Consider the following 25,904-nt stretch of genomic DNA (forward strand, 5'->3'; position numbering starts at 1 on the left):
TGGGTCCACAGAGACCCCTTGTCAAGGTCATACAGTAGCAAGAGAGGCTGAATGAGAAGTCAACTGTCATCCCAACCTCACACCATACACAAAAACGAACTCCATTTTGAGTTAATTTTTGTGCTCCTCAATATAAGAGCTTGAACTCTAAAACTCTTAGGGGAAACACAGAGCTTTTTTGACCTTGGATTTCATGATGGTCTCTTAGCTATGACCCCAAAAGCATCAGCAACAAAAGAAAAAAAAGAGAAGTTGGGCTTCATCTGAATTTTAAACTTTTGTGTGTCAAAAGACACCAGCAAGAGGGTGAAAGGACAGCCTACGGAATGGGAAAAGACATTTGTAGATCATACATCTGATAAGAGTCTAGTATCCAGGATATATAAAAACTCTCAGAATTCAGCAGAAGACACCCAATTTAAAAATGGACATTCCTCCAGAACAGATAAACAAACAGCCAATAAGCACATGAAAAGGTGCTCAATCTCATTAGACATTAAGGAGATGCAGATCAAAGCCACAAGGAGACAACACTTCACATCCACTGGAATGGCTAAAATCAAAAAAAAAAAAAAAAAAAAAAAGAAAGAAAGAAAGAAAGAAAGAGAAAAAGAAAACAGAAGAAAGGGAAGTAACAGGTATTGTGAGGATGTGGAAAATTTGGAGCCCTCATACTTTCCTGGCGGGAATGTAAAATGATGCAGCTGCTGTAGAAGACAGTTTGGCAAGTCCCCCAAAATGAAAACACAGAATTACTATGTGACCCAGCACTTCCACTCCTAGGTATAGACCCAAAGGAACTGAACACAGAAACCGAAGCAAGTGCATGTACACAAATGCTCACAGCAGCACCATCCACAGAGGCCAGAAGGTGGGAATAGCCCCAGTGTCCATCAACGGATGAACAGATAAACAAAATGTGGTCCATCCCTACAGAGGAATGCTGTCAGTCATAAATAGGAATGACACATGCCCACCGTGGCTGAATGTCAGAAGCAACGTGATCAGTGAAGGAGATGAAACACAGGTCAATACTGCACAGACCCACTTTCATAAAGGACCCAGAGCAGGGACATCCGCAGAGACGGACACACATGGGTGGCAGCCGGGGCCGGGGAGGAGGGCGTGGGGAGGGACTGCCTACTGGGCAGTGGTTCCTTTTAGGGGGCGATGGAAATGTTCTGAAGCAAAATTAAGATGATGGCTGCACGATGTGGTGAGTGGACCAGAGGCCACTGAATCACATGCTTTAAAATGATTAATTTTAGGTTATGTAAATTTCCTCTTAAGAATTTTAAAAAAATCAGTGGTGGTGTAGTTTCCACCACTGGCTCCTAGTGAACAAATAAAGGATATTTTCAGGTGCCCGAAACCACGGCTCCGGATTCCTGAGACTGGGCCCTTCTTGCCTGGGGCGGGGTATGGGGGTGAAGCTCGGGCTTTGACGGGTCCTTAGGTGAGGCAGAGGGCGGTCTCCAGGGCACAGCCAGCCTGGGATGGCGGGGCGGCTGGGGAGCCCCTGGGTGAGCCCCTGGGGGGCTGGATGCTGAGCCCGAGGTCAGGGGAGCAGAGCGGGGACCCCACTCCAGAGGCCCAGCCCCAGGTCAGGGCTGAGCACCGCCGCCGTGTGGCACCACGCGGCTGGAGGAACAGCAGTGATCATGTGGTCAAGAGAGGAAGGAACTGCTCCTGGTAACTCATGGCAACGACTCAAATTAGGCCAAGTTTCCAAATGCCAGGCACACAGGCGGGGCAGAGCCGGACCCAAAGGGGATTAAGGGAAAATACGTGTGCCGTTGCCTGAGCCCAGCTGGCAGGGAGCCCATGCAGACGGGTTCCAGCCCAGACACCGCTCTCGTCCTTCCCTCCACACTTTCTTCTGCTTCTGTGTTTTTGAGAAGCTCCCTCCAGTCTGCTCGCTGCCTCCACCCCTGCTGCGGGCCCTTCCCAAGAGGCCCCCCCGGCTGTGCTCCCCTGGCCACTGGCCAGCCCCCGCACTGCTCTGCTCAACCCAGTGTTACTGCCCCCCCTGATGTCCTTACCTGTCAGACATCTGCCCCATTCCCACCTCCGTCAGCCCCTCTTCCTCCCTCCCGGCCCCCCTCAGGCCGCCTGGCACCTGTGCGGCCACATCACCGTAGAAGCGAATGCCCTTCGACCAGGCCAGGCCCTCTGACACTGGCCATCCCCCAGCCCTCCCGCCCCGGCCCACCTTCCCTCACCTGCTGCTGTGGACCCCCCCGAATGCCTTTGTCCCTCTCCACCCCCTATCCGCCTCGACACCCCTCGTTCCCACCCCTCTTGCACAGCCCCCCGGGGGCTTTCCCGACACCCCTAGCCGGCACCACAGAGCTTGCTTCCTGTTCCCTCTAGAATGCCAGGGCCATGGGAAAGGACAAGACATCTTGGCATCATGTCCTGGACAAGACCTGGTGCGTCAGTGTTTGCTTACTCAGTGACTGTGGCTGGGGACCTGCTACGTGGCAGGCCCTGATGGAGGCACGGGGAAGAGAGGTCCACAAGGTCCCTCCCCAGCAGCACTCTCTCCCTGGATTGGCCCTTCCCCTCCCACCCCAGTCTTGTCCTCTCCCACGCCCGGACTCACCCCTGGAGCTGCAGCCTCCAGCTTGGTGGCCTCATCGCCTCCCCGGCCCCAACCATTAGCTGGATGCCCACCCTAGATGTCCAAATTCTCTGTCCCACCAAGAGGAGCACGGTGGGAAGAATCGCCCAGCTGGGCCACGTGGCTCTAGCACCAAGGCAGGGGCCCACCCTCCAGGGAGCCTAGGTCACAGCCTCGTCCCTCCTCCTTCTCCCCCAGTTTCTTCATCTTTGCTGCTCACATTATGCCCAGTGGATGATCCCCTCCCCGGTGCATTTCTGGGACCCTCCTCAACTGCCCGCTTGACCTCCTGCACCAGCACCGCATCAGCCCTCCAGCCCAGCCAGCGGCTCCTGCCCTCTGCTCCCGCTGCACCTTCCCCCTGCCTCCCAGCCTCCACCCCTGCCTTGCTCCCGCTCCTCCTCCAGCTGGGCACGGCCAGACTCCTAAACAGCTGGTAGGTTTGCAGTCCCTCACTGCACCCAGTTATTTGATATTTTTTAAATAAAGGAAATACTCGTAACAGGTCCATAATGCCAATAAGAGTGAATGGTCAGACCCCACCCCAAACCTTTTCCAGCTCCCACCCCTGGAAACAGCTTCAGCTTCATGCCTGATTATTCTAGAATTTGCATCCATACCTTAATAACTCGCATCTATAGCTTTCTTTATGTTTTGGGGGTCTTTTCCCCCAGTTTTCTGAGGCGTAATTGCAGCGCTAAGGGTAAGACACGCAGCATGATGATTTTACATACGTGCTTCATGAGATGGTTATCGCTGTGCGTTTAGTGAACACTCATCATCTCATATAAATACAAAATTAAAGACATGGAAAAAAATTTTAATTCTTGTTAATACCGAGCAGGACCCTGTGGCCGCTCCCCGCATCCAACCCCTGCCTCTTGTTTCTAGAAAAGCTGGGCTCCCCGCCTCCCTGGGTCGCGGAAGAGCGGGCTCCCGCAGTTGATCAGGACAAGTCTGCAGGCACCGGGGGGGGGGGGGGGGGGGGTGGGGGGGGGGGTGCCGACGCCTCTGACCGCCTCTCTCAGGGATTCACTGAGATCATTCCTTCACTTCCCTTTAAGACTTTCATGGCGGGACAGACTCTTCAGAGATGATTCTTTTTTGGGGGGGGCTGGAAGCTGGCCCACCACATTGCAGACATTCTGATTAAAAGCAACTTTCCTTTTTGTTACCGAGGCTGTTGCCCCCAGGATCACACTCCTGTCCCTCCCTCAAATAGAATCCAATTACTCTTGTCTAAGTCTCAGGAGGCAGCTGCGGAGAAGAAACATGAGCTGGTTAGGACGTCGGAGTCCAGGACGGTGGAGGCTTTGGCTGCCGGTGGACCCCGAGCCTCATTGTACACTCACCGTAACACACTAGCTGCTGAGTGACATGTGCACCTGCCATGGCAGTTGATGGTTGCCATAACAACAGCTAGAAAAGCCCACAGAAGGATGGAAAACCTTGAACAAGGACTGACTGGCTCCATCACACCCCGAAGGAGGAGGAAATGATGGCAGGAGCCTCCCATGAAAGTCCACGTGCCCCCCCCCCCCCCCCCGCCGGGCAGGAGCTGTCTCGAGCACCTCCGCCCTTCTCCCTGCTCCAGCAGTTCCTTCCTTGTCCTCTTTTGAGAAATAAAAGCAGTTTTCGCTCTGTCCCTCTGCCTCGGCTGTGAAGTCTTTCCAGCCGGCAAGCAAGGATCCACACTTAGGTGGGCCTCCTAACGTAGGGGTCGCACTACCGGCAAACGTTGCGATGAGAACTCCCAGGCTTTCCTCTCTTAACCACTTACATATACAACATACAGCAGAGTGAATCGAATCCATCATGTTGCAGATCACATCACTAGTGCTTATGTATCCTGTAAGTAGAAGCTTGTACCTTTCAACCGACTTCATCCAGTGCCCCGTCCCCAGCGCCCTGCCTCTGGTAACCACTGATCTGATCCCTTTTCCTTAAGTTTGCTGGTGTTTGAAGGATAACTGACCTACAACGCTGTTGGCTCCTGTTACGCAACACAGCGATTTAGTATTTCAGTACATCTCACAGTGACCATCATGATAGTTCCAGTTACAATATGTCACCATCCAAAGATAACACACACTTACTTACTAAATTCCCCGCACTGTGTGCACGTGTGTGTGTTATAAATACGTACTTATTTTAAGTTGCTGATCTCTCAAGTTCAAATGCATTTTAACCACCCTGCATTTTCACTAAACTCCCATCGCGGCATTTACGGATTTTGACATCGTATTTTGCGACTTTTTGTCTTGTGTGTCCCTTAACTGCTTGACGCGGGCAGAGACAACCGTACCGTCCTGTCTTTCAGCCCTCCCACCAGCTCCGCGCGTGACTGGCTTATTACCTCTCCTGGGCGTTTGCCTTTACTAACGAGCTCTCCCCTTCTGTCAGTTTTACGTTTCTAGCTGTAGTCTCTTTTGCTTGGAGAAGTTCCTTTAACATTTCTAGTAAAGCTGGTATGGTGATGTTGGACTTTTAGCTTTTGCTTGTCTATGAAACTTCTGATCTCTCCATGAAATCTGAATGAGACTCTTGCCGGGCAGACCATTCTTGGTTGTAGATTTTCCCCCTTTCATCGCTTTAAATATATGGTGCCACTCCCTTCTGGCTGGCGGAGTTTCTGCTGAAAAGTCAGCTGAGAGTCTCATGGGAGTTTCCTGGTCTGTAACTTGCTGCTTGTAATAATCTCTCATTATCTTTAATACTCGCCATGTTAGCTACAATGTGTCTTGGTGTGGTCCTCTGTGGGCTGATCCCATGCGGGACTCTGTGCTTCCTGGACCTGGATGTGTGTTTGCTTACCCAGGTTAGGCACGTTTTCAGCTATTATGTCTTCAGATTTGTTCTCTGCCCCCTTCTCTCTCCCTTCTCTTTCTGGGACCCCTATAATCACGTCTTTTTTCAATGCCCCTTAATGTGTTTTGAGGAGTGTTTATTCTTCAGTATGCTGCTTCTAATTTTATTTCTGTTATGATTTCTTTTTCTTCCACTCTTTCCCTGAGTTTGTCTAACTTACATTTTTCAGCCCTTCTGTTGACTCACTCTTTCTCCGTAAGCTCGTTTTTCTGCTTCGGGTTTTGTTTTGTAGAGGTGGTTGCTCCTCCCACCTTTTTTGAATTCATGGAGAAATATTTGAAAAAATTTCGTCTGTCCCGTGGCATAAAATTTTTGGCATGAGTTCATTTGCCATGAATTTCACCTGTTCTTTTCTTCTTTTTATCCTGTAATATTATTCCATAGATCCCATGCTAATTCCCATTTTGAAATTCATCCATCAGTCAGGTATTTCCTGGCACAGATATTTGCACAAGCGGCACTGTGGGAGGAAGTACAGTCATAACTAGGGGAACAAGGATTTTCCTTATGACCCAGGGTTACACATGAAGTTCCTTCAACCTTTACAACCCTGAGTCAGAGAGAAAAGGAAGCTGTAGGAATGTTCCTGGAGCAAGGTCTCTCTCATCCCAGCCCCAACACAGACAGACAATCCTGCAAATACAGCACAACTTTGTGAGTCTTAATCCAGCACCGCACCCTCTATTTCTCAGAACCAGACTCCCAGGCAGGCTCCTGGTGCCACAGGACCCACCGCACCCTCATTGCTAGAACAGGATTTTGTGTTTGCACCTTGGAGAAGGGGACTCATCGATGCTTCCAGAGACCTGTAACCAGGACATTCCCTCCTCACTCTTCATTTGGCTCCCCTGCTCAGTTCCTGCTCTTCTGCGCACCCTGTCCACTTATTGCATGGTCCAGGATGTTAAATGCTTCCTTAGTTACCTCTAAGAGTTTGTTTTCTGAACTTGTTTTCCTCGTTGGCTTTTTGTGCTTTCTGAAAGGACAGAAGAAATGCCAGCGTTGGGCTGAGAGCTTCAAGCTGAAGGTGCCGTAACATCCCGTTCACAAACCCCCTTTCTGCTGAAGTCAACAGAGTTGTCATCTGTGGCTTAACAAAGAGCCCCGGCTGATACAGAGAGTGGCACCGAGAGTGGCGGCAGGCAAGGTCTGCCCAGGAGGCGTCAGGGCGCTGCTGGACATCCGGCTCTCTCCAGGCACTGGGTAGAAGGCATTTCTGTCTGCTGGAAGCCAGGGGCAGATGTGTGGCTTGTTTTGGGCAGTGAAATGTGAGTGAAGTGACACATGACAGCTCCAGAGAAAAGCCTTCAGATTCAACGATCAGGTTGTTGGTTTTTTTAATTAATAAGCTTTATTTTTAAGAGCAGTTTTAGGTTCACAGCCAAATTTAACAGAAAGTAAAAAGAGTTTCCATAAGACCTCATATCTCCACACACATGACCTCCCACTACTGACATCCTGCGCCACCGGGTGCAGTCAATGTGCCTACACTGACACGTCATTGCTACGTGAAGTCCATCATTTACATTAACATTCACTCTCAGTGTTGTATATTCTGTGGGTTTTGACGAATGTGTAACGACCTTGTATCACCATTATAGTATCATGCAGAATTGTTTCACTGCTCTAAACATTCACCCCGCCATCTCCCCTTAGACCCAGGCAACCGCTGATCTTCTTACAGTCTGCACAGCTGTGCCTTTCCCAGAATGTCATAAATAGTTGGACTCATTCAGTCTGTAGCCTTTCCAGATTGGCTCCTGTCACTTAATATTTTGTACATGTGGTTCCTCCATGTCTTCTCATGACCTGACCGCTCACTTCTTTTTAGTGCTGACGTACCACCATTTATGCATCCATTCACCTGCTGAAGGACATCCTGATTGCTCCGAAGTTTAAGCACTTTATAGCTGGCAATAATAGAGCTGCAATAAACATCTATGTGTAGGATTTTGCGTGGACATAAGTTTTCACTTCATCTGGATAAATATTAGGGAGTATGATTGCTGGGTCATATGGTAGGAGTATGTTTAGTTTTGTAAGAAATTGCCACGCTGTCTTCCAAAGTGGCTGTATCGCTTTGCACTCCCACCAGCAGCCAACGAGAGCTCCCGCTGCTCCTGCACCCGGGCCAGCCTGTGGTGGTGTCAGTGCTCTGCATTTCGGCTGTTCCCATAGGCGGGTAGGGACATCTCGTTGTTTCAGTTTGCTTTTCCCTAATGACACATGATGTTGAGCATCTTTTCATGTGCTTATTTGCCACCAGAATACCTCTGGAGAGCTATCTGTTCCTGTCCTTTGATCATTTTTAATCAGGTTGTTCATTTTGTGATTGTTGAGCTTTAAGAGGCTTTTTTTGGAATAGTTTGGATAACAGTCCTTTATCAGATGTTTATTTTGCAAATATTTTCTCCCAGTCTCCAGCTTCTCTTCTTATTCCCTTGACACTGTCTTCCACAGAGCAGACGTTTTAAATGAAGTCCAGCTTATCAATTTTTTCTTTCATGGATCATGACTTTGGTGCTGATTCTGAAAAATCATTACCACACTCAAGGTCATTAGCTTTTCAGCTATGTTATTTCCTAGGAGTTTTACAGGTTTGCATTATACATTTGTAACTACGATCCACTGTGAGTTAATTTCAGTGAAAGGTGTTGGGTTTCTGTGTCCAGGCTTGTTTGCTGGTGGATGTCCAGTTTTACCAGCACCATTTGTTGAAAAGACTCTTCTCCACTGTATTTCCTTCGCTCATTTTTCAAAGATTAGCAGACCACACTTAGATGGGTCCTTTTCTGGGCTCTCCATTACGATGAGCTATTTGTCCCCTCTTTCACCAGTACTTCGATCACAGTAGGTTTATTATAGTCTTGAAGTTGGGTAGTGCCAATCTTCCAACTGTGTTCTCCTTTAATAGTGACTCAGCTATTTTGTGTCTTTGGTCTCTCCACGTACACTTTAGAATCCGTTTGTCACTATCCAGAAACTAACTTGCTGGGAATGCACTGACTCTGTAGATCAAGTAGGGAAGAACTGACATCTTGACAGTTTTGACTTTCCTATCCATGAACGTAGAGTATCTCTCTACTCATTTCGTTCATCTTTGGTATCCTTTCATCAGGGTTTTGAGCTTTTTCTCTTATAAATCTTATACCTAGCTTGTTAGATTTAAACCTAATTACTTCATTAATTGCTAACCTAAAGCAATAAAACAGCCTACTATTTTGCTAAGAAAACAAGCTTACTCAGGAGCAGCAAAGAACTGCAATTCAGGACGTGCAACAGCGGCAAACCACACGCAAGCCTAGTGAAGTAAAGGAGGGGAGAGTCTTTCGTAGAGCAGAAGGGGAAGTTGGAAAGTGTTGTTATAAACAAAAAGTCCTTGGGAGGAAACTGGGAGTTTGGAGTATACTGGCTTCCCCTGGCTGAGTTGTGACACTGACCGAGCTCTTGCTGGACAAGGAGAAACCACTCCTTCCTCCTGCTGGTGGGAGTAAAGGAGAGCCACGCGCTGCCTGAGCTGCATCTGTACTGACGTCTAAGGGCACACACAGCAGGGCACCCCTTCCGGCCTCTCGACTCCGTTTTAGTGAGTGTTCTCGTGGCAGGCACACCTCCTTTTATTGCACTCCAGTTTATTGGGCTATTCTGATACTGGTTTTGTTGGTTTTTTTTTTTTTTTTTTTTTTTTAACAAATTGAAGGTTTGTGGTGACCCTGCATCAAGCAAGTCGGCTGGTGCCATTTTTCTGACATCATTTCCTCACTTTGTGTCTCTGAGTCATATTTTGGTAATTCTCACAATATTAAAAATTTTCGTTATTATTGTATCTGTAATGACAACCTGTGATCTGGGATCTTTGACCTCACTACCACGACGCGCTGAAGGCTCAGATGGTGGTTAGGATTTTTGAGCAGTAACGTATTTTTTAATGAAGGTATGTGTATTTTTAAAGACATAATGCTACTGCACACTTAGCAGACTACAGTGTAGTGTAAACGTAACTTTCATATGGACTGGGAAGCCAAAAAATTCATGTGACTCTCTTCATTGTCGTATTCGCTTTATTGTGGCGGTCTGGATCCAAACCCACAATCTCCATCAAGTACGCCGCGTGAATGCCCACTTGCTCATTGCTGGTTTACAGGAAAGCCACCGGCTTTTGTTCATTTCCCTTGCCTCCTGCAGCCTTGCTACAGTCACTTGTTAGTTCCAGTTTTTTGTCAACTCTTTTGGATGTTCTACATAGACAATCACGTCATTTGCAAAGACAATTTGATTTCTTCCTTCCAATCTGCACATAGTTTACTGCTTTTTCTTGTCGGCTTGCATGTGTTACAACTTCTAGTACGGTATTTAAACACAGTGATGAGAAGGGACATTCTTGCCTTGTTCCTGATCTTAGCAGGAGAACTTCAAGTTTCTATTAAGTATGATGTTGAGACAGGATGGAAGGGGACAGGGCACAGCCACTTGAGGAATAACATCATTTAACACTAAAATGGTGGAGGACTCACCTCCCAGTTGGCCTTAGGATTAAGAGGTTTGACTCCTGGTGGACCTTGAGCTTCATCATATGCTCATTGTAACAGCGGGATCAAGTAACACGCCCGCAGGCGCGTGACAGTTCCAAGGCTAACCGCAGAAGGCCGAAGAATGGGCGGTGGCCCAAGTCCTGGGAATCCCAGCCCCTTCCCCAGGGCAGTTGGAATCATCCCACCCATAGGCGTGTGAAGCTACTGAGCCCATAAAAACTGGCAACGCCACGCCTGGCAGCCCTTTCCGCTCCCTCTTCGGAGACGGCCCACGTTCTGTCTATGGAGTGTGTGCCTACTTCTACTTTAACCTGAGCACCTGATTCCCACACTTCTTTCCTGGCCTTTCTCTTGCCTCACACTCTATGCAGCGTGTGTCTCTCTAAATAAACCTCCCTTTACTCAACGGTGGCTCGCACTTGAATTCTTTCCTGCACGAAGCCAAGGACCCACACCTGGCGGGGCGCGTCCCAGGGGCTCAGCCGGGACCTGCGACACTGTGCTCCTTACGCCCCACGTCTGTTTTCCTGCATCAACATTATCTGTAGGTTTTAGGTAAACATTCTTTATCTGGTTGAGGAAGTTTTCCTCTATTCCTAGTTAAGAGAAATCCAGTGATCAATCTGGTTTCAAACTACTGGTTTTATTTATTAAAAGGTACTTTTGTTAAGCAACACAACATGACCTGTCATGACATGGGAAACCTAAAGAGCCGAGCGGCAGAGTAGGGTCCTCAGGGCTGAAATGGGGATAATTGGGTGCCCTTGGCTGGCTCAGGTACCTTGAATATCCAACCTCACCAAGGTCCACTTGGAGAAACCAGCCCCTCCTCCCCTGACTGATACGGCTATTTGTCCTTGATTGAAGACCCTTATCTGAGCAAGTACCTCCCAGGGACAAGCCAGTCTCCTGTCTCACCCTGCCTCTGCAGCGGTGAGTCAGGTCTCAGCAGGTCCCAGGTGGCCGACTACAAAGTCAAAGTCAGAAGGTTTGACTGAATGAACAAATATTTACTGTTCTATATTTTTGAAAAAAAGTCAGGGAAATACGTGGGAACTGATTCTAGACATGCTTGGCCAGGAAGGAGGGGTGCACAGACAGAGCTCCACGGGAAGTCCAGACTCAGTGGGCTCGCTGGGGGACTGAGAATTCACTTTGTTGCTCAACCAAACCCAGGAACCCACAGTGGCCCACATGAAGGTAAGTGAGTCTTCCAGAAATCCCTTGGAACAACAGATGTAAGAAACCTCAGGAGAGAGGTAAGCTTGTTACCTGCGCATCCACCCCACAGGTGGTCCGGGGAGGGCGAGGAAGCCCCATCCTCTGCCAGGCTGCTGAGGACAGCACCGCAGCAGCGCACAGACACCGTGGGAGAGCGCTGCGGCGGCTCCCCTCTGCAGGCTGCACGGGGGGGGGGGGGGGGGGGCCACGGGAGTCAGCCGTAGAACCACGCCCCGGCCCAGCGCAGATGCCGAGGCCCGAGGGCGGCAGCGCACACACCGTGACCTCTCACTTCCACGGGCCGTGTATGCAAGGTTCCCGCAATGGTCAGGCTAGCGCAGTGAGCTGAGGGCCTGGGGTCACAGCTCTCTGTCCTCTCTCTCTGCCCCTCTGCCCCTCCACACCAGCTCTGGTGAACAGAGGCTTCTGTTCGGAGCCTCTTGCTGAATCTCTAACCCTGTATTAGTTTAAGTCCTGGAGCCCCTGAATAGGGCCTCTTCCCAGCCTCACCCAGAGGGGCCAGTGGCAAGGCCTACCCTGGCCTTGCAGGACTGTTGGAACCCCCGTTCCTGACCATGCGTCCTGGTTAGGGTTACTTCCGTCCAACTCACTGGACACCAGGAGGTGGACTGTCCGACCTGGACACTCCTGCCATTTGGTTCTGAAGACCTGCCCGACAGTAGGTGACTGGAAGTGCTCTCCGAGGTCTCTGAATCACGTTATCTGCACCTGAGGTGCACAACACCCAGGGGCTGTGAACCGGCCCCTAGACGCATTCTGTGATGTTCCTAACCTTTTCTCCCCTGTCATCTATATTCTGGTGTCCACTATCGCTCCAGACGTGAGATGCCTCCGTTGCCATTGAAACCCATCACATGCTCCATCCTTGCTTCTGCACAGCATCAGCCCCCAGCCCTAGGCCAGGGAGGGGTGTGAGTGGCCAAGCCCCGGGAGGCTGCGAAGGGGAGGATGGCGCATTTTACCCTTGGAGTTGGTTAGGCTCGAGCTCCCACCACGGCTGACCAGATGCAGGTGTCTCCGTATTTCCCCAGCATTTCTTCCCTGTATCGCCTACTGCCCACTGCTGCTTCTAGAAATGGGGTGTTCCTGCTGCCACCTGCCACAGAAGTGCACCATCTGCTCTCCCCACACATCAGCTCCACGAAGCGGGGGGGCGGGGCACAGCAGCACTCCAAGCTGGAGGGGCGAGCCTCCCTGCCTCCCGTCTTCAGGGGAGCAGCTAGTGATACCCACCCACCAGGCTTGAGATGTTCCTGCCATTTCCACAGGGGCTTATACCCTCCCAGCTCTCCTGACTGTAACGTGCGGAAAATAATTTGGGTGGAGCTACTGGACACAGAGGGAGTGGGACAACGAGCCCTGGCATAAGGGTCCAGGTCAAGCAAGATGGCAGAAAACTGTGCGGCACATAGGAATTCCTCAGATACACCTCCAAGAATAAACACACCTAAGCACACCTTTAAGGCTGTAAAGTTGCTTTTTGCACTGCCTTGACCGTCACCCACAAATACCAATCGTCTTTCAGTCCTAAGGATGCCCCACCAGGGCTTATACTGGGGACTACACACCCACTGGGGGCTACACTTGGACTCACAGGTAATTTAGAAGGGAAGGAGCAATTTAGAAGAGAAGAGTCCTCATCTTCCAAACATTAAACTTTAACAAGCACCTCAAGGTTTTAAGTTGTCCCTTGGCTAGCTAACAGTCTTCGTGTGAGGCCGATTTTCTGACATCTGAGACTCGCCTTACGGCCCAGCGCGTGGTCACGGACCACTACACCAGGTGTGCTCGAAGTACAGTCGTCTTCTCATACGCTGTTCAGTGTGCGACCATCAGAGCAGCTTGTGCCCTTTGTGTCCATCTGACTTCGTCCGCTTGGTCTATCAATTCCTCAGACCTGGCAGACGCCCCCGCTTGTGTGTGTGAACAGGTTTCTCCCTGCGGCTGTGCTCCTGCTGCAGAGCTGTTCAGCCTTCCAGGTGACCGGGGCCCCTCTTCACTTTGTGGTCATGTTCTTTCTCTTTAGTGATTTTTTTACATTAATGTCGACTTCATCTAATACTACAGCCACACCAGCTTTCTTCTGGTTACCAACTGTTTCTTAACTGGAGTTCAGTCAAAAGAATTATTAATAGTTTCACTTAAATACAATCCACATACCATAAAATTAATCCGAATTTTGTCGATGGGCACTCATTCTAGCTGCCTGGGGGCTTGGACCCGTCTCCCCCCCTTACTCTGGCTCCTCCATCCACCTTGCTTGGTTCCAGGTTTTCCTCTTTCCCTCTCTCCTGCTGCCTCCCAGAGTGGTATCACCCATCCCACTCACTCCATTTTCCTTCCTCCTAGGTTAGTAACACCGTTTCCATCTTCTAGAGGTTATTTTAGGACTTGAAATGTTTGTGTTTCATTTAAACTCTCATTTTTACTCCTTTTACAAACTTGGCATCATTCGTATCCAGGCCCCAGTTACCTGACCCCGTCAATTACACCTGCAGCTCCGGTTACAGGGGCCGATTTTCGTCCCTTCCAAGGGAGTTCTGGACTGACTCCGCAGTCACAAGGGCCACTGAGTTCCTGCTCCTCTGAGCACGGGAGAGGAGGAGGAGGGGGCCAATGAAGAGCCCCACGCCCCCGACGCCCACTCCCTCCTCACTGCGCCCTGCCCCGCACCGGCAACTTCCAGGGAGCACTCTGGCCTCACAAGAGACTGGAGCCCGGACCTGGCCACCCCTTCCCCGGGCCCGAAGTCTCTTTCGCCAGCCCGCCTGAACCCTCCCGCCAAGTGGGCGAGGGGCGCGCGGCCAGGGTCCACTTGCCGCCAGGGGCCCGCGCCTGCTCGGGTCGGGGTGGGGGTCGGACGGCCAGGCCACGGCCCTCACGCCAGGCCGGCCCGCTCCAGGTCCTGGGGCAGGATCCGGCCCTTCTTGCGGGCCTTCTCCAGGCGCCGCTCCGCCTTGGCCGCCTTCTTCCTGCGCAGGTTCTGCCGCCGCCGGTCCTGCCGCTGCTGCATCTGCTCCACCACGTGCGCCGTGCGCTTCTCCCACGTGCGCCTGCGCCGCGCGCGCCGCCGCTCCTTGCGCCGCAGGGCGTCCTGCAGCCGCTGCTCGTCGTCGCGGATGCGCACGCCCTCCGCCTTGTACAGCAGGTTGGTCCACCGCATCCTGGCCTCGAGCTCCCGCGCCCTGCCCGCGTCCTGCTCCCGCAGCTCCTCCAGCCGGGCCCGCCGCGCCCGCAGGCGCTCCAGCAGCTGCCGGTAGTTCCTGCCCGTCAGCGGCGTCAGGTTCCCCTTCAGCTTCCGCCTCTTCTCCTTGCGGCGTCCCGCCTGGCCGGCGGGCTCCGCCCCGCACACCTCCACCTGCGGGAGAGGGCAAGGCCGGCTGAGCGCGCCGCCCCGCAGGCCGGCGGGGACGCGCGCAGCCGCGGCCGCCGGGCGCCCGCCGCACCTTGCTGAAGAGCAGCCCCGGCGGCGCCTGCGCCGCCGCCTCCTCGCGGGGCGCCTCGGCGGCCTCCGCCGCCGCCGCCGCCGCCGCCGCCGGGGCCGTGGCCGCCTTCTCCTTCGCTCTTAGCTCCTTGCGCTTCCTCTTCTTCCGGTCCCGCTCCTGCTTCCTCCGTCGTCGTTTCTCCAAAGCGGCGGGAGACAGCTCCTCGGCGCCGCCCTGGGGGGAAAGCGGGCGCTGGCTCCTAAGGTTCTCCCAACCTCGGGCCCCCCCGTCTGGCAGGACAAGCGTTCCACTCGGAGATGCCCGAGCACCCAAAACGCACCCGAAAGACACAAGGGGACCCCGCGAGAACCGCCTGCGGTTTCCAGGCACCTGCCCCACACCAGGGCAGGTCACAAACACGGGGCCACTAAACCTTCCCAATGACCCAAGAAGGGACGTGTCCTCGGTCATTTCCGAGAGAAGAGCAGGGGGCTGGGCCAAGGCCACCATCCAGATCTTGGCAGTGGGTCGGAACACCCCAGCGTCGGTGCAGACCAGGGCACTGTCCTGAGCTCAGCCAGGCAGACAGGAGGGCCCTGGACCTCTGCAGGACAGCAGGGCCCAGAGCCGGGGTCACCTCTCAGGAACTGGCCCTCGGGCCTGTCCCAGGACAAGGCAGAAAGAAGCTGGGGACTGTCCCCACACAGCAAGAGGCCTGGGGCAGGTCCCCGGGGAAGGGGGTGGGGTAGTGAGGCCATTCAGCAGAAAGCGCTGAAGTAGATTCAGGTGCCCGAGCCTCCCATGGCTGTCACCTGGGGCAGGTCACCTCGCCTCAGGCCCTCACCTACCTCTTAGGGCCATCGTGACATTTAGATGAAAAACCTGTAGGAAGGGCCGCCCGGTGTGGGTGTCTCAGCGGAGGCAGCTTCCCCAGGGAAGAAGCTGAGCCTCCCTCCAAGGCCATGGACAGCAGAGCCAGCTGAATACGGGTGGCCCTGGGGACCCAGAGCCCCAAGGTGATGAGAACCACACCTGATGTCTCACAGAAAGGAGATGTGGCGGTCCTGGCAGGACCCGCTGGAGGGGCAGGAACAGGGCTGAGGCCCTCCTGTCAGCCCCACATTCCACTGAAATGCCCACCAGGCCCACGAAGGGTGGCGGGGCTGGGAGCCGACCTCAGAGGGAGCCCAGCGTCTCCTCCTGCAGGCAGCACTCAGGGAGGTCTCCCCACCCACCTGGCCCCGGGCCTCCTGTATCTTCTCACGCAGGCGCTGCCGCAGAACGTCCAAGGCGAATAAAGACTCAGGCTCTTTGGCCGGGCCATCTGCAAAGGAGGGGTCGGGAGACTGAAAGGACCCCCCCTCCCGGACCTTTCTGTGCCCTCCCCTGGGGCCCAGCTTCAAAACAGCAGTCTCCGTGCACGGACAACCTCCCCCCCCAGTGGCCACTCATGGATCTGCAGGACATTTCCAGTAATTCTACTCCACCTCTTCAACCTGGATTGACATCCCCAGGACATCCTCATGTGGTATGAAAAAACTCTTCCCACAGTGCAGGCCAAACCCATCTCCCATTCCTCCCAACTTCTGCAGCCGCCCACCCCGCCCCCTTGCCCCCCAAAGCAGCTCTCAGGACACCACTTCTGAGACCTGAGAGCAGTCAAGCCAAGCTACTCCAGGTGCTCTGTGGGACACGGGCCTGCCCCTCTTCATCCCAGTTACTATGTGGCTTGGCACTACTGTGCACTTGTGGAATCCCGTCCACCCACAGAGCCCCTGTGATGTATCCTCTGAAAACCGGTCCTTCGGGAAGTCTCATGCTGTCTCAGTGTGCCTGAGGGTGCTGTCATGGCCAGAGAGGAAGGGCCACGTTTGCTTCGATCCTAGATCCCAGTCGGCCCTGCCCAACCCTCACCGGCAGGGGCCCCGGGGGAGCTGGGGGCCTCTTCTTCCTCCAGGGCTGCCGCAGGCTTTCTGGCCTGAGGCTTCTCTGCAGGGGCGTGAACCTTGGGCTCTGCAGCCTTCTCATCCCGCTCCCGGGATTTCTTCTGGGCTTTCTTCCTCTTCTTCTTTGGGGGCCCACCAGCTTCTGAGACTCGAGCTTTGCCAGCTGAAACACAAAATGAGAAAGGGCTGCCATCCCAATATCTGTGACCCATTCAATAGGTAGGAAGGTGTTTCAAAGGCTTTGGTGCTAGAAGGATGCCAAAGCCAATCAGGATGGAGGATATGGAGACCCTTATCCACTGGGCTCAGAACCACAAACTTCCTAGAGGGCAGACTGGCCACACTTATCGAACCCTGAAAACATCCACATGCTGACCCAGCAGTCTGCTTGTTGAGAATTCATTCTGGATATGCACAAAGATTTGGCCTCAGGGATGCTCATCATAACGTTGTTTAAGTGAAAAACTAGGAAAACCTAAATTTCTTAAACCCTAAATCTACAGGGACAATTATGGCACTGCCACACAACAAACTATAATGTAGCCATCAAAAATAATGACACAGGCTTTCATTTTAATAGGTGGAGAAAATGTTTACAATCTAAAAGGAAAAAATGAATGCACAAAGTAGGAAGCAAATTGTTTCAGGAAGTGAGAAATACTCAAAAAAAAAAAAAAAAAAAAAAGACCAGAAAGACACAGATCTAACTTATAACTGAGTGGTGAGAAAATTCACTTAATTTCTGTAACGACTATATTTTACTTATATAAAGAGAAAAAGTTGTTTTTGTTCTCTGGTGGTTCCGTGCCAGGCCCTGCTGCTCTCTCCCTCGTGTGGACCCAGGCAGTACTTTACAATCCCCAGCTCCCTGCAGGCCAGTTTTTGTCTGTTTCATCTGTTTTGTGTATCTGCTTCCTGAGGGTGGCCTTGTCACCCCTGCCATGTAGACCCCCACTGGCAGGAGCCATCTTCTTCTTTCTCTCCATACAGCACCAGGCCCATAGTAATGCGCTGAAATTTTTTTTCATCATCGCTCATCACCTCCATCCATTGTGGAGAGCTGGCCAAGCCTGTTCACGATGCCTAACAGCAGAACACCCATTCCGCAGGGCCACCCCTCCAAGCTTCCTGCCCGGGGGGCGCACATCTGAATCCCTCGCCCCCCCCAACCCAGACTGATGCCCCCAAAGAGCAAGGGAAATGAAGCTGCCTTTAAGCATCCCTTACAATCTTTCCTTCTAGTATTTCACAGGCTTGTCTCACGCATCTACGTGTCTACTCCACCTGAAGGCTACTCGGGTGCGGTGTGGGGTAGACACCGACTCCCGCCGCTGGGGGTGGAGGGGCGCCCCCTTCCGAAGCCCTCCAAGTCCCGGCCCCTGGCTGAGCTTTACCCGACTTGCGCTTCTGCGAATCGGGGCTGGGCTGGGAGCAGATCTTCCTGGCCAGGCTCTGCAAGTACGCATCCTTCGCGAGCAGAGAAGCCATGGCCGAAGCCTCGGGGGTCGGGCGGGGCTCTCTCGGGGTCCTACTCCGGGGGAGGAGGGTCAGGGCGTGGCGTCCGATGCCCGCACCAACCGCCCCTCGACACGCACACCAGCCCCAACTTGCGCGATTCTCACCCACCCGACTGAGCTCACCGGAAACTACCGAATGCCGAGCCGCCGGCGCGCGGCGCCCGATTAGCCAGGCCTGGCTCCACCGGAAGAGGCGCGCGTGGCGGGGCGCAAAGCATTGTGGGCCGCGGGTAGGGGCTGGGCGCGGCCCCGACGCAGCGCCTGGTGCGCAGTAGGCGTTCAGTACCCAGAAAGGCGACAGGAACAGGCTGGCAGGAATTCAGTCCTCGGGGGCTCAGACCCCAGGTGGAAGCTGACGAGCCCGCGTTCGTTCGGAAAGGACTGCGCGCCTCGGGTTCTAAGCCCTGGGATACAAGCGGTGAAGAAAGCCCACGTGTCTGCACCGTTTCAGTGGAAACTGCTGATAAGCCGGGCGAGTGTAGGTGTGGCGGATCGTGGCTTGCCATCTCCATACACTGGGCGATGATCTCCCTCATGGGAAGGAGATAAGCACGCCGGTGACAGGGCGCAGGGGTGAAGTCCAGGCTCCTCTGGCGAACCCCCCCCCCTCTTCTCGGTGAGCCTGGCACCAGGCATTGGGCCTGGCATTCTTTCTGGGCTGAGTCCTGATTTCTGCCACTTCACTTCCCAGCTCCGTGACCATGGGCATCACACTTCAGCCCCTTCCAAGCCTGTGGCCGCCCTTCCCTGAGATGCCAGTAACAGCAGCACCGGCTGAGGGTGCAACCAGAGGTACAGGCGCCCGGGCCACGTGGAGTGCAGTAATGGCGGCAGCTTTTCATGGATCCACCAGACATTAAGGCCCTTCTACGTCCTAAACACTACTTTCTAGGCAATGGGAATGCAGCCATGACCCCAAACTAACAGCCCCCACTTGCCCAGAGTCCCCGAGGGGAGGAGGCTGACTTGGGGCCCAAGGTTGTCCAGGCAGAGGCCATGGGCTGTTTTCTGACAGCCACTGGGAGACCAAAGGTGGTCCAAGAATGACAGGGGCAAACAAGAAAAGGAACTAACCAACGCAAAAGGGTGGAGCTGGTTTTATTTAACAGTCTCATTACAAAAATAACCAGAATGTGTGCAGCAGCAAAATCAGGAAGGATCCTGCCTGACTTCTGTAAGAGCAGGTGGTCCCGCTTACCCATAGCCCTAAAGGGGCAGTCAGCGCAGGAAGCTTCCAGGCGAGGTAGCAGGCAGAGCTCTGTGTAGGAGGCCTGGTCTTGGCTAGTTTTGTCTGCTCTGAGCACTACCTCCCCTCACCCTGGTAAACAGCTCAGGTCGGGCCTCCCAACACTAGGCATCCTTCCTGCCCCACTGTTAGGTGCCCAACAGGACAAACTGTCCTGGAAACTTCCCTCTACCCAGCCAGCCAGAAGACAGCAAATAAGAGGTGATGACTGAAGGAAGGATGGGCCAGCAGCCCAGAATGGCTGGGGGAACACTCCTAGGTGGGCTGTCCCTGGGCTGGCAGGGCCATAGTGGCTCCCCCAGGGGGAATGAAGGCTGAAGGGAGTTGAGGCTGTGGGGGCCCAGAGGGGGGCACTGGATTTCATTCCGAAGGTCCAGGGGCCCAGGGAGAGGAGCCCTGGGAGGCTCAGGTGTGCTCTGTGGGGCCGGGGCCGCCGGTGTGGGAGTGGGCAGGGGCTGCTGCCTGCAGGGGGCCGGCACTGGGCTCCGGGGATGCCAGCAGAGGGGCTGAGAGGCCATCAGCAGGGTCTGTGTCGAGGTCCAGCCTCCAGTAAGCTTCGCATAGAGGCAGATCATTAGCTTCGCAAAGACTTGAGCTTTTCCACCACCAGAAACCCAGGGAGAGACAGGAGCAGGCAGGATGGAAGCCAGGGGAAGGAAAGCGAGATAGAAGCAGAGTTAAGAAACAGACCACACCCCGGACCGCCCTCTCCTCTGTACTGGCCCCTCCAACAAGCAGGCCTGGCTGAGGGGCAGGCACGTGTGGGCTGCCCCTGCTTCAGGGTCCCCCAGGGATTCCTAAAAGGAGTCTACTGGGACCAGCCACCAGCAGGCTGTGTGATCTCGGCAGGTCCCTTCCACTAACCAACCCGTGTCCTTTCTGCCACATGGCCTTCCTAGCCCCCGCTGTCACTTCCTATCCTGGCTCCAGCTGCCTTCCTCCTCCAGCCTGGCCACATACTCTGTTCACAGCTGCAGGAACCAGTGTCCAGAGCTTGCTAGAGTCCTTCCCTGATCCTAATGCTTCGCAAGCCCCCTGAGGGTACAGACCCTGTCTTCCTTCTGGGTCTGCCCCTGGCTGGGCCTCAGCCTAAACTGGGCAGCAATTAGAAGCGGAGGCCCTGGCATTCTGTCTCGCACCACTGACCAGCTGTGCGACCTCAAACAGGCCCCTTGAACTCAGTCTCCCATCTCTAGTACAGGCACAGCCAGGCCGGCCTCTCGGGGCTGCGAGAAGACTTGGGATGTAGATGCAGGTGAAGAGCATGGCTCTGGAAGGTGGTCAAGAGGGTGCACAGAGCACTGTCCTGTCCCTGCAGTCGTCTTGCTGGCTGTCTCCCGAATCCTGCCCTGCCCCTCGCTTCCTCCCGCTTTCCTGCCCTCAGTGTTTAGTCTCCGAAACCATCCTGAACACAGAGCAGTGTCCCAAGGAGAGTGGAGGGTGAGAGGAAGAAAAAGAGCAAATCGAGAGCAGAAAGCAGAGCAGAGAGTGTGGAGATGGGTGTGTGGGCAACGGGGAAGCACCTGGAGTGCTGGCGGCTCGGGGGGCTGGGGCACACGCAACCCGTGTTGGGGGATAAGCCAGGGGAGGTGAAGACACAGCCCGCTGGTCCTGACGCAGCTGAGCCCCAGCCACTGACATACATTTACAGATGAGGGACGAACTCAGCCTCCGGAGGTACCAGGAATAGTGGGAGGGGCTCCCAGGCCAGACCAGAAACCATCCAGGTGAACCAGAGACTGATAGACCAGGAGCCAGGATGTGGGAGGCCCAGCTCTCAGGACCCCAGGGTTTCACTGTGGGCCTGGCCCTTGGGGCAGCAGAGGGACAAACACAGGGACATAAGGGATTCTGGGATTCTGCAAAACCAAGCGGGGCTGTGAGCAATGTCCCAGCAAAGTTTGAGTCCCCGTGAGACCCGCTCTGGACCCTCTCTGAAGGCCTGGTGTGTAGGCAGTGCTCGCTGCGTGTCTGCTGAGCCGATGGGATCAGGGACGAGATGTGGCCCCACCCTCCAGAAAGGTCTAAACCGCTCTAGCTGGGCAGTGAGACTCTCCCTTCCCACAGAGGCTAGGATGGGCAGGGACCCTGAAGGGGGCACTGAGTCCAGTGCAGGGAAGCCAAGCCTCAGACCAAAGGTGTGCTGGCTCTGGGTGTCTGCGGCCCCAGCATGGCCTCCACAGGACAGAGAGGAGCACTGAAAATCCATGACAGAAAAAAAAAAATTGTGCAGCGAGGGCGAGAGGGAGCACGGACTTTGTGTCTGCTGAGACCTCCCAGTTTCCAGCCTCAGTTTCCCCATACATAAGTTACACTTGGACTCTGATTTTTCAGGACCCCTCCAGCCTCAGGTTTCAGGATTCTAAGTGGTCACGTGAGGACCAGGGAGACGGGTCTTGCCCACTGCCAGATACCTGGGGCCCAGCACGGGCCTGGCATGTCGGCTGGCTCCAGTCTGAACAAGGTTGAGTTGAAAGGGAACTCAGGGGTCCAAGGACCCCAGGCCTGGCTGTCAAGGCCATCCTCTGGGTTCTTTCTTCCTCCTTCCTGGACGTGGGCCTGGGAGGCCAAAAGAGCTAGCCCAGCCTTGGCCAGAATGTTTAAATACTGATGAGACAGCTAAGAGGAGCAGACAGGCCCAGAGAGAGGCAGCCATCACCCCAGGCAGAAAGGCTGGCTCGGCCCTCCCAACCTTCGAGGTTCTGCAATTTTCATCCTGATGCCCAGGCCCCGGTAGATGGTGTAAATTGTCTGTCAATCAGATGCTCTGACCGTGAGGTCTGCTCTGAAACCCAGGCACAGGGCTCTGCTGCCAAGACGGGGAAGGATTTGAAAAACAAGACCTTCGGGCTGCCAGGTGGGGCTGGGCCACCCCAGCTGGCCAGGCCCAGGTCCGCAGGTCCACTCAGCTCGGGGTCCAGCCCTATTTGTACCTGGACGAGTAATACTCCTCCTCCAGCTCGTAGAGGTCGATGGAGACCTCATCTCGCAGGGTGACGAGCTTCCGGTCACATTCCTCCTGCAGCGCTCGCAGCTGCTGGTTGCGCTGGTCAATGGCCTCGTTCACCGATGGGAAGTCGTTGAGGATGAGGAACTGCTTGAGGTCAGACACCAGCTTCATCAGGGACTCGCCAGCTCGGACCTGGGGTGGGAACGGGGGCAGGTAGGATGAGGGAGTGTCCGCAGCCGGCCTCCGTGAGCCTGACGCTGGCTGAGCGATGGCCTCAGTCCCCTCACCTGCAGAGTGGGACTGCGGCACTGATCTCCACAGGGCCGCCGTGAGACGTGGGGGAACTAGAGGGTCAGCTGCAGGAGGCAGCGTCCCTGGCAACCCCCGCAGCCCAAGGAAAAGCTTCCAAGGCGGCGCCATCCCTTCCCGGGTCCCTCACCTCCCCTCCCCTGGCCTCTGCTTGTGCCCCTGCTGGGATGATCTCCAGTCACACGTGTTATTCAAGTACAGGTTCTGCTTCTCAAAGCCTGAAACCCCAGATAAAACTGGGATCCCATTTAACCACCTGCCCTGCCTCAGGGACAGCACTCTTGCCAGCTAGGGGGCTTCCTTTAGGACCCTGTCCTTTGCATTTTCACCTGTGGGCCCGGAGCTATGGACATACGTGGCTGCTGTGCTTGTTCTGGGACATCAAGGGATGCATATTCTGATCAAAGGACCCGACTGCACATCCTGTTCCATCAGGCAGTTCACTTCCCGCACTGACAGAATCGTCCTCTTTCTCACCACCGCCCAGCCGTGGTTGGACACGACCGGACGTGGCCCATTATCTGCCAGCCCCTCTCACGGCTGCCGTGGACAGCCCTCCTCCTCCCCACCCAGGAAACCCCAGTGGGGACCACAAGGGTCCTGGAGCCCGGGCTGTGCCCTCCACCTGGTGACTCACGATGTTGGCGGCTCGCACGTGCATCTCGTAGTTGTCCTGCTCGCCCTGGGTGGCCCTCGACACCTGTGTCTCGTCCTCAATCTGGAGGGCAAACAAAAAGAAACAAGAATCAGCAGGTGCCCTGGCCCACCAGTGCCTGTAAGGCCCCGGTGGCAGCAGCGCGCCCGCCCTCGCCACACCCTCTGGCCTGTCTTGCCCTCCGCATCAGGCCCTGCTGACCCGGCCTCAGGCAGTGGTCACCTTAACCCCTCTGGTTCTGTTCTCAGGAGACACAGGCACCTTCATCAGGACCAGCGGAGGCCTAAGGATGCTGGCTGCTGTCCCAGGTGCAGGAGGTCTCAGTCACATTCTTTTTGGGGCGTGGAGCCCTGTTCGTGACGGGCTGTGTCACTAGCTCGGGTGCTCAGTGAGCTGCTGGCCAGACGAATAAAAGGACAATGTGTTTTTTTTTTTTTTTTAAGTGACCATTTACCGAGCACCTCCTGGTTGCCAGGTACTGTGTTATGCCCTGGACCGTCATTATCTTAGGAAACTCTCATGGAAGCCTGGATCACTGTCCAGGGGGACAAACCTGATGCTGGGACAGACCGAAGAGTGCACTCAAGGTGTCTCAGATGGTGAACAGAGGAGCCAGGACTGCCTGTCGTCCTCTTTCTAACCACTGTCCGAGGTCCAGGCTATGAACTGCTCCAACCCACACACCAGGCCAGGGTTTCCACGGTGGCTTGGCCAGAGTAGGGGCAGGGATCACGGCCCCCTTCGTGGTTAGGAGCCAGACTTCCTGGGTTCAAATCTCAGCCGTGCCAGTTATTAGCAGAATGACTTTGGGCAAGCTGCTAGATCTTCTGAGCCTCAGCCCCTCCTCCGGAAGTGGAGGGGAGAGCGGTGGTGCCTTCTGAGCCTCCTCCCCCCTCTGGAAGTGGAGGGAGAGTGGTGGTGCCTTCTGAGCCTCAGTCCCCTCCTCTGGCAGTGGAGGGGGAGCAGTGGTGCCCCGGGAAGGTTAAACAGCACCGGGCACAAGGGGCCTCACAGCTCGGCCTGACAACAAAGTGAGCACTAAATAAATGCCAGCTTTCATCAACACTAGTAATGCTCAGACAAGCCTTTAAGGTCTGCAGCCGTCATGCAGAGACCACCCAACTCGGGACAGCTGCAGCATCAGTGGGCTTGCCGGGACCAAAACCAGACGCTGGTCACTCTGCCCCCCTGGGGGGGGCCTTCCCCAGTTCCTCTACCTGTCCGTGTTCACTCGCAATAGTTCCCACAGTAACCGCTTTACACAGATGAACTCATCTGGTCATCACAAGGACCCAATGATGCAGGGGAAACTGAGGCACTGAGAAACCAAGTCCTTACTCAAACCCTTCTGGTTAGTAAGTGGTGCTGGATGTCGGATCCTGACAATTGGACTAGAGTCCCCTACAACTGCCTTACCAGGACCGTAATTCACTGGCTTGTTTATTTATCTATTGACTTGTTATTGTCAATCCCCTAGCCACCCTCCCCGTGGGGACAAGGGCCTTGTGTGTGGGTTCACTGCTGTATCCCCACCATCTCGCAGGGAGCACGCATGTTTAGTGGATGCTGCTGAAAGCAGACACCCCGGCTCCGCTTACCACTGTCCACAACCTCCAGACCCTGCCACTTCCCTTGGTCTCAGAAGGGGCAGGAGACCGGTGGCCTCGCCCACCTTGGCGGTCTTGATGATTTCGGTGAAGTTGTCCATGATGGACTTGACGTCGTCCTTGAGCCGCTTGTTGTAAGACTGCAGCAGCGTCTCCTTGCTCTGCGGCAGGGCTCTCTGCTGGGCCATGGCCGGGCCTCGGGCAGGGCAGCGGGCACCTGGGACCCAGAGTCTGATGTGAGCATCCCAGCCACCCACCCTCCATGCCCCCGCCCCAGCAGGACGTACAGATCTCCAGAGATCCCCCTTCTGCCAAACTCATTCACCCAGCCCTTCGCACACAGGTGCCCTGCTGGGTCTCCTCCGGCTCTCTCCCTGGGACCCCAGACAACACCTTGCCCCGCTCTGGCGCAGTCTTCTCAGAGGCCGGGCCCACGCACGTCCGCGAGAGGCCTTAGGCGCTCCACCTGCCCCTGCCAGCCGCCTCCCGGCCACCACCCCCACCCTCCCCTCACCTACCCTACCCCTTCCGAACGCACTTTGCCTTCACTCCCCCTCCGCCTCCGGCGTCTCCAAGCCGGGACCCCCGAGGGCCGCCCCACGAGGCCTCTGGGCTCCTCCGCTCCGGAGTTTCTGCTGGGACCACCCTCCCACCTCGCGCCAGGCGCCTCCCGGCTGCGCGCTCTGGGCAGGGTGATCCCCGGCCCGGGCCATGGAGCACGAACCAGAGCCCGAGCTCGAGGTTGTAAAGCCACTTTGGGGTAAATCACACGGGAAGGACGCCAACCCCGCCTCGCAGCCCCAACGCCCACACCTGGTGCGCAGAGCAGGGGCCCGGCGGGCACCTGGCCGGGGTGGGGACGAGCGCGCGCCCCTCCCGGAAAGTCCCGGCTCCCGGGCGCCTCTCCGCGCAGGCTGCCTGCAGCTCCGACCCCCTCGCCTCGCTCTAGGCACCGCCCCCGACCGCGGAGTAGGAGAAAGGAGT

General features: G+C 54.9%; 2 protein-coding genes across 6 annotated transcripts; both read right to left on the reverse strand.

The window, feature by feature from the left end:
- Positions 1-14,001: 14,001 nt before the first annotated feature.
- Positions 14,002-18,270, reverse strand: SURF6 (surfeit 6). 3 transcript variants are annotated; one of them, XM_032478833.1, is made up of 5 exons: positions 18,031-18,270; positions 16,605-16,799; positions 15,926-16,014; positions 14,712-14,924; positions 14,002-14,623 (listed from the first exon to the last, which is right to left on the reverse strand). In XM_032478833.1, exons 1-5 carry the CDS (start codon positions 18,122-18,124, stop codon positions 14,144-14,146), a joined length of 1,071 nt encoding a protein of 356 aa, XP_032334724.1. In that variant the 5' UTR covers positions 18,125-18,270; the 3' UTR covers positions 14,002-14,143. The 3 variants fall into 3 exon arrangements, with proteins under 3 accessions (XP_032334724.1, XP_032334725.1, XP_032334723.1); XM_032478834.1 differs by lacking the exon at positions 15,926-16,014; XM_032478832.1 differs by lacking the exon at positions 15,926-16,014 and having other exon boundaries at positions 17,921-18,270.
- Positions 18,271-19,233: 963 nt separating this feature from the next.
- Positions 19,234-25,904, reverse strand: MED22 (mediator complex subunit 22). Of its 3 annotated transcripts, none has more exons than XM_032478837.1 (5): positions 25,765-25,904; positions 24,986-25,137; positions 23,296-23,376; positions 22,333-22,541; positions 19,234-19,994 (listed from the first exon to the last, which is right to left on the reverse strand). In XM_032478837.1, the coding sequence occupies exons 2-5, from the start codon at positions 25,106-25,108 to the stop codon at positions 19,805-19,807; spliced, it is 603 nt and encodes a 200-aa protein (XP_032334728.1). In that variant the 5' UTR covers positions 25,109-25,137; positions 25,765-25,904; the 3' UTR covers positions 19,234-19,804. The 3 variants fall into 3 exon arrangements, with proteins under 3 accessions (XP_032334728.1, XP_032334729.1, XP_032334730.1); XM_032478838.1 differs by having other exon boundaries at positions 25,734-25,863; XM_032478839.1 differs by lacking the exon at positions 25,765-25,904 and adding an exon at positions 25,459-25,463.

This window comes from Camelus ferus, chromosome 4, assembly GCF_009834535.1.
Source record: "Camelus ferus isolate YT-003-E chromosome 4, BCGSAC_Cfer_1.0, whole genome shotgun sequence".
Classification (NCBI taxonomy): domain Eukaryota; kingdom Metazoa; phylum Chordata; class Mammalia; order Artiodactyla; family Camelidae; genus Camelus; species Camelus ferus.

Coding starts and splice junctions, on each gene's coding strand:
- SURF6 (XM_032478832.1), bottom strand. CDS start 18,124: ATGGCTTCTCTGCTCGCGAAGGATGCGTACTTGCAGAGCCTGGCCAGG. Junction 16,800..17,920: donor CGCACCCGAGTAGCCTTCAG/GTGGAGTAGACA, acceptor TTTGTGTTTCAG/CTGGCAAAGCTCGAGTCTCA. Junction 14,925..16,604: donor CTCCCCCGGGGCCCCTGCCG/GTGAGGGTTGGG, acceptor CTTTCCCCCCAG/GGCGGCGCCGAGGAGCTGTC.
- MED22 (XM_032478837.1), bottom strand. CDS start 25,108: ATGGCCCAGCAGAGAGCCCTGCCGCAGAGCAAGGAGACGCTGCTGCAG. Junction 22,542..23,295: donor ACGTGCGAGCCGCCAACATC/GTGAGTCACCAG, acceptor TTCCCACCCCAG/GTCCGAGCTGGCGAGTCCCT. Junction 19,995..22,332: donor GAGGAGTATTACTCGTCCAG/GTACAAATAGGG, acceptor GTGGTGGAAAAG/CTCAAGTCTTTGCGAAGCTA.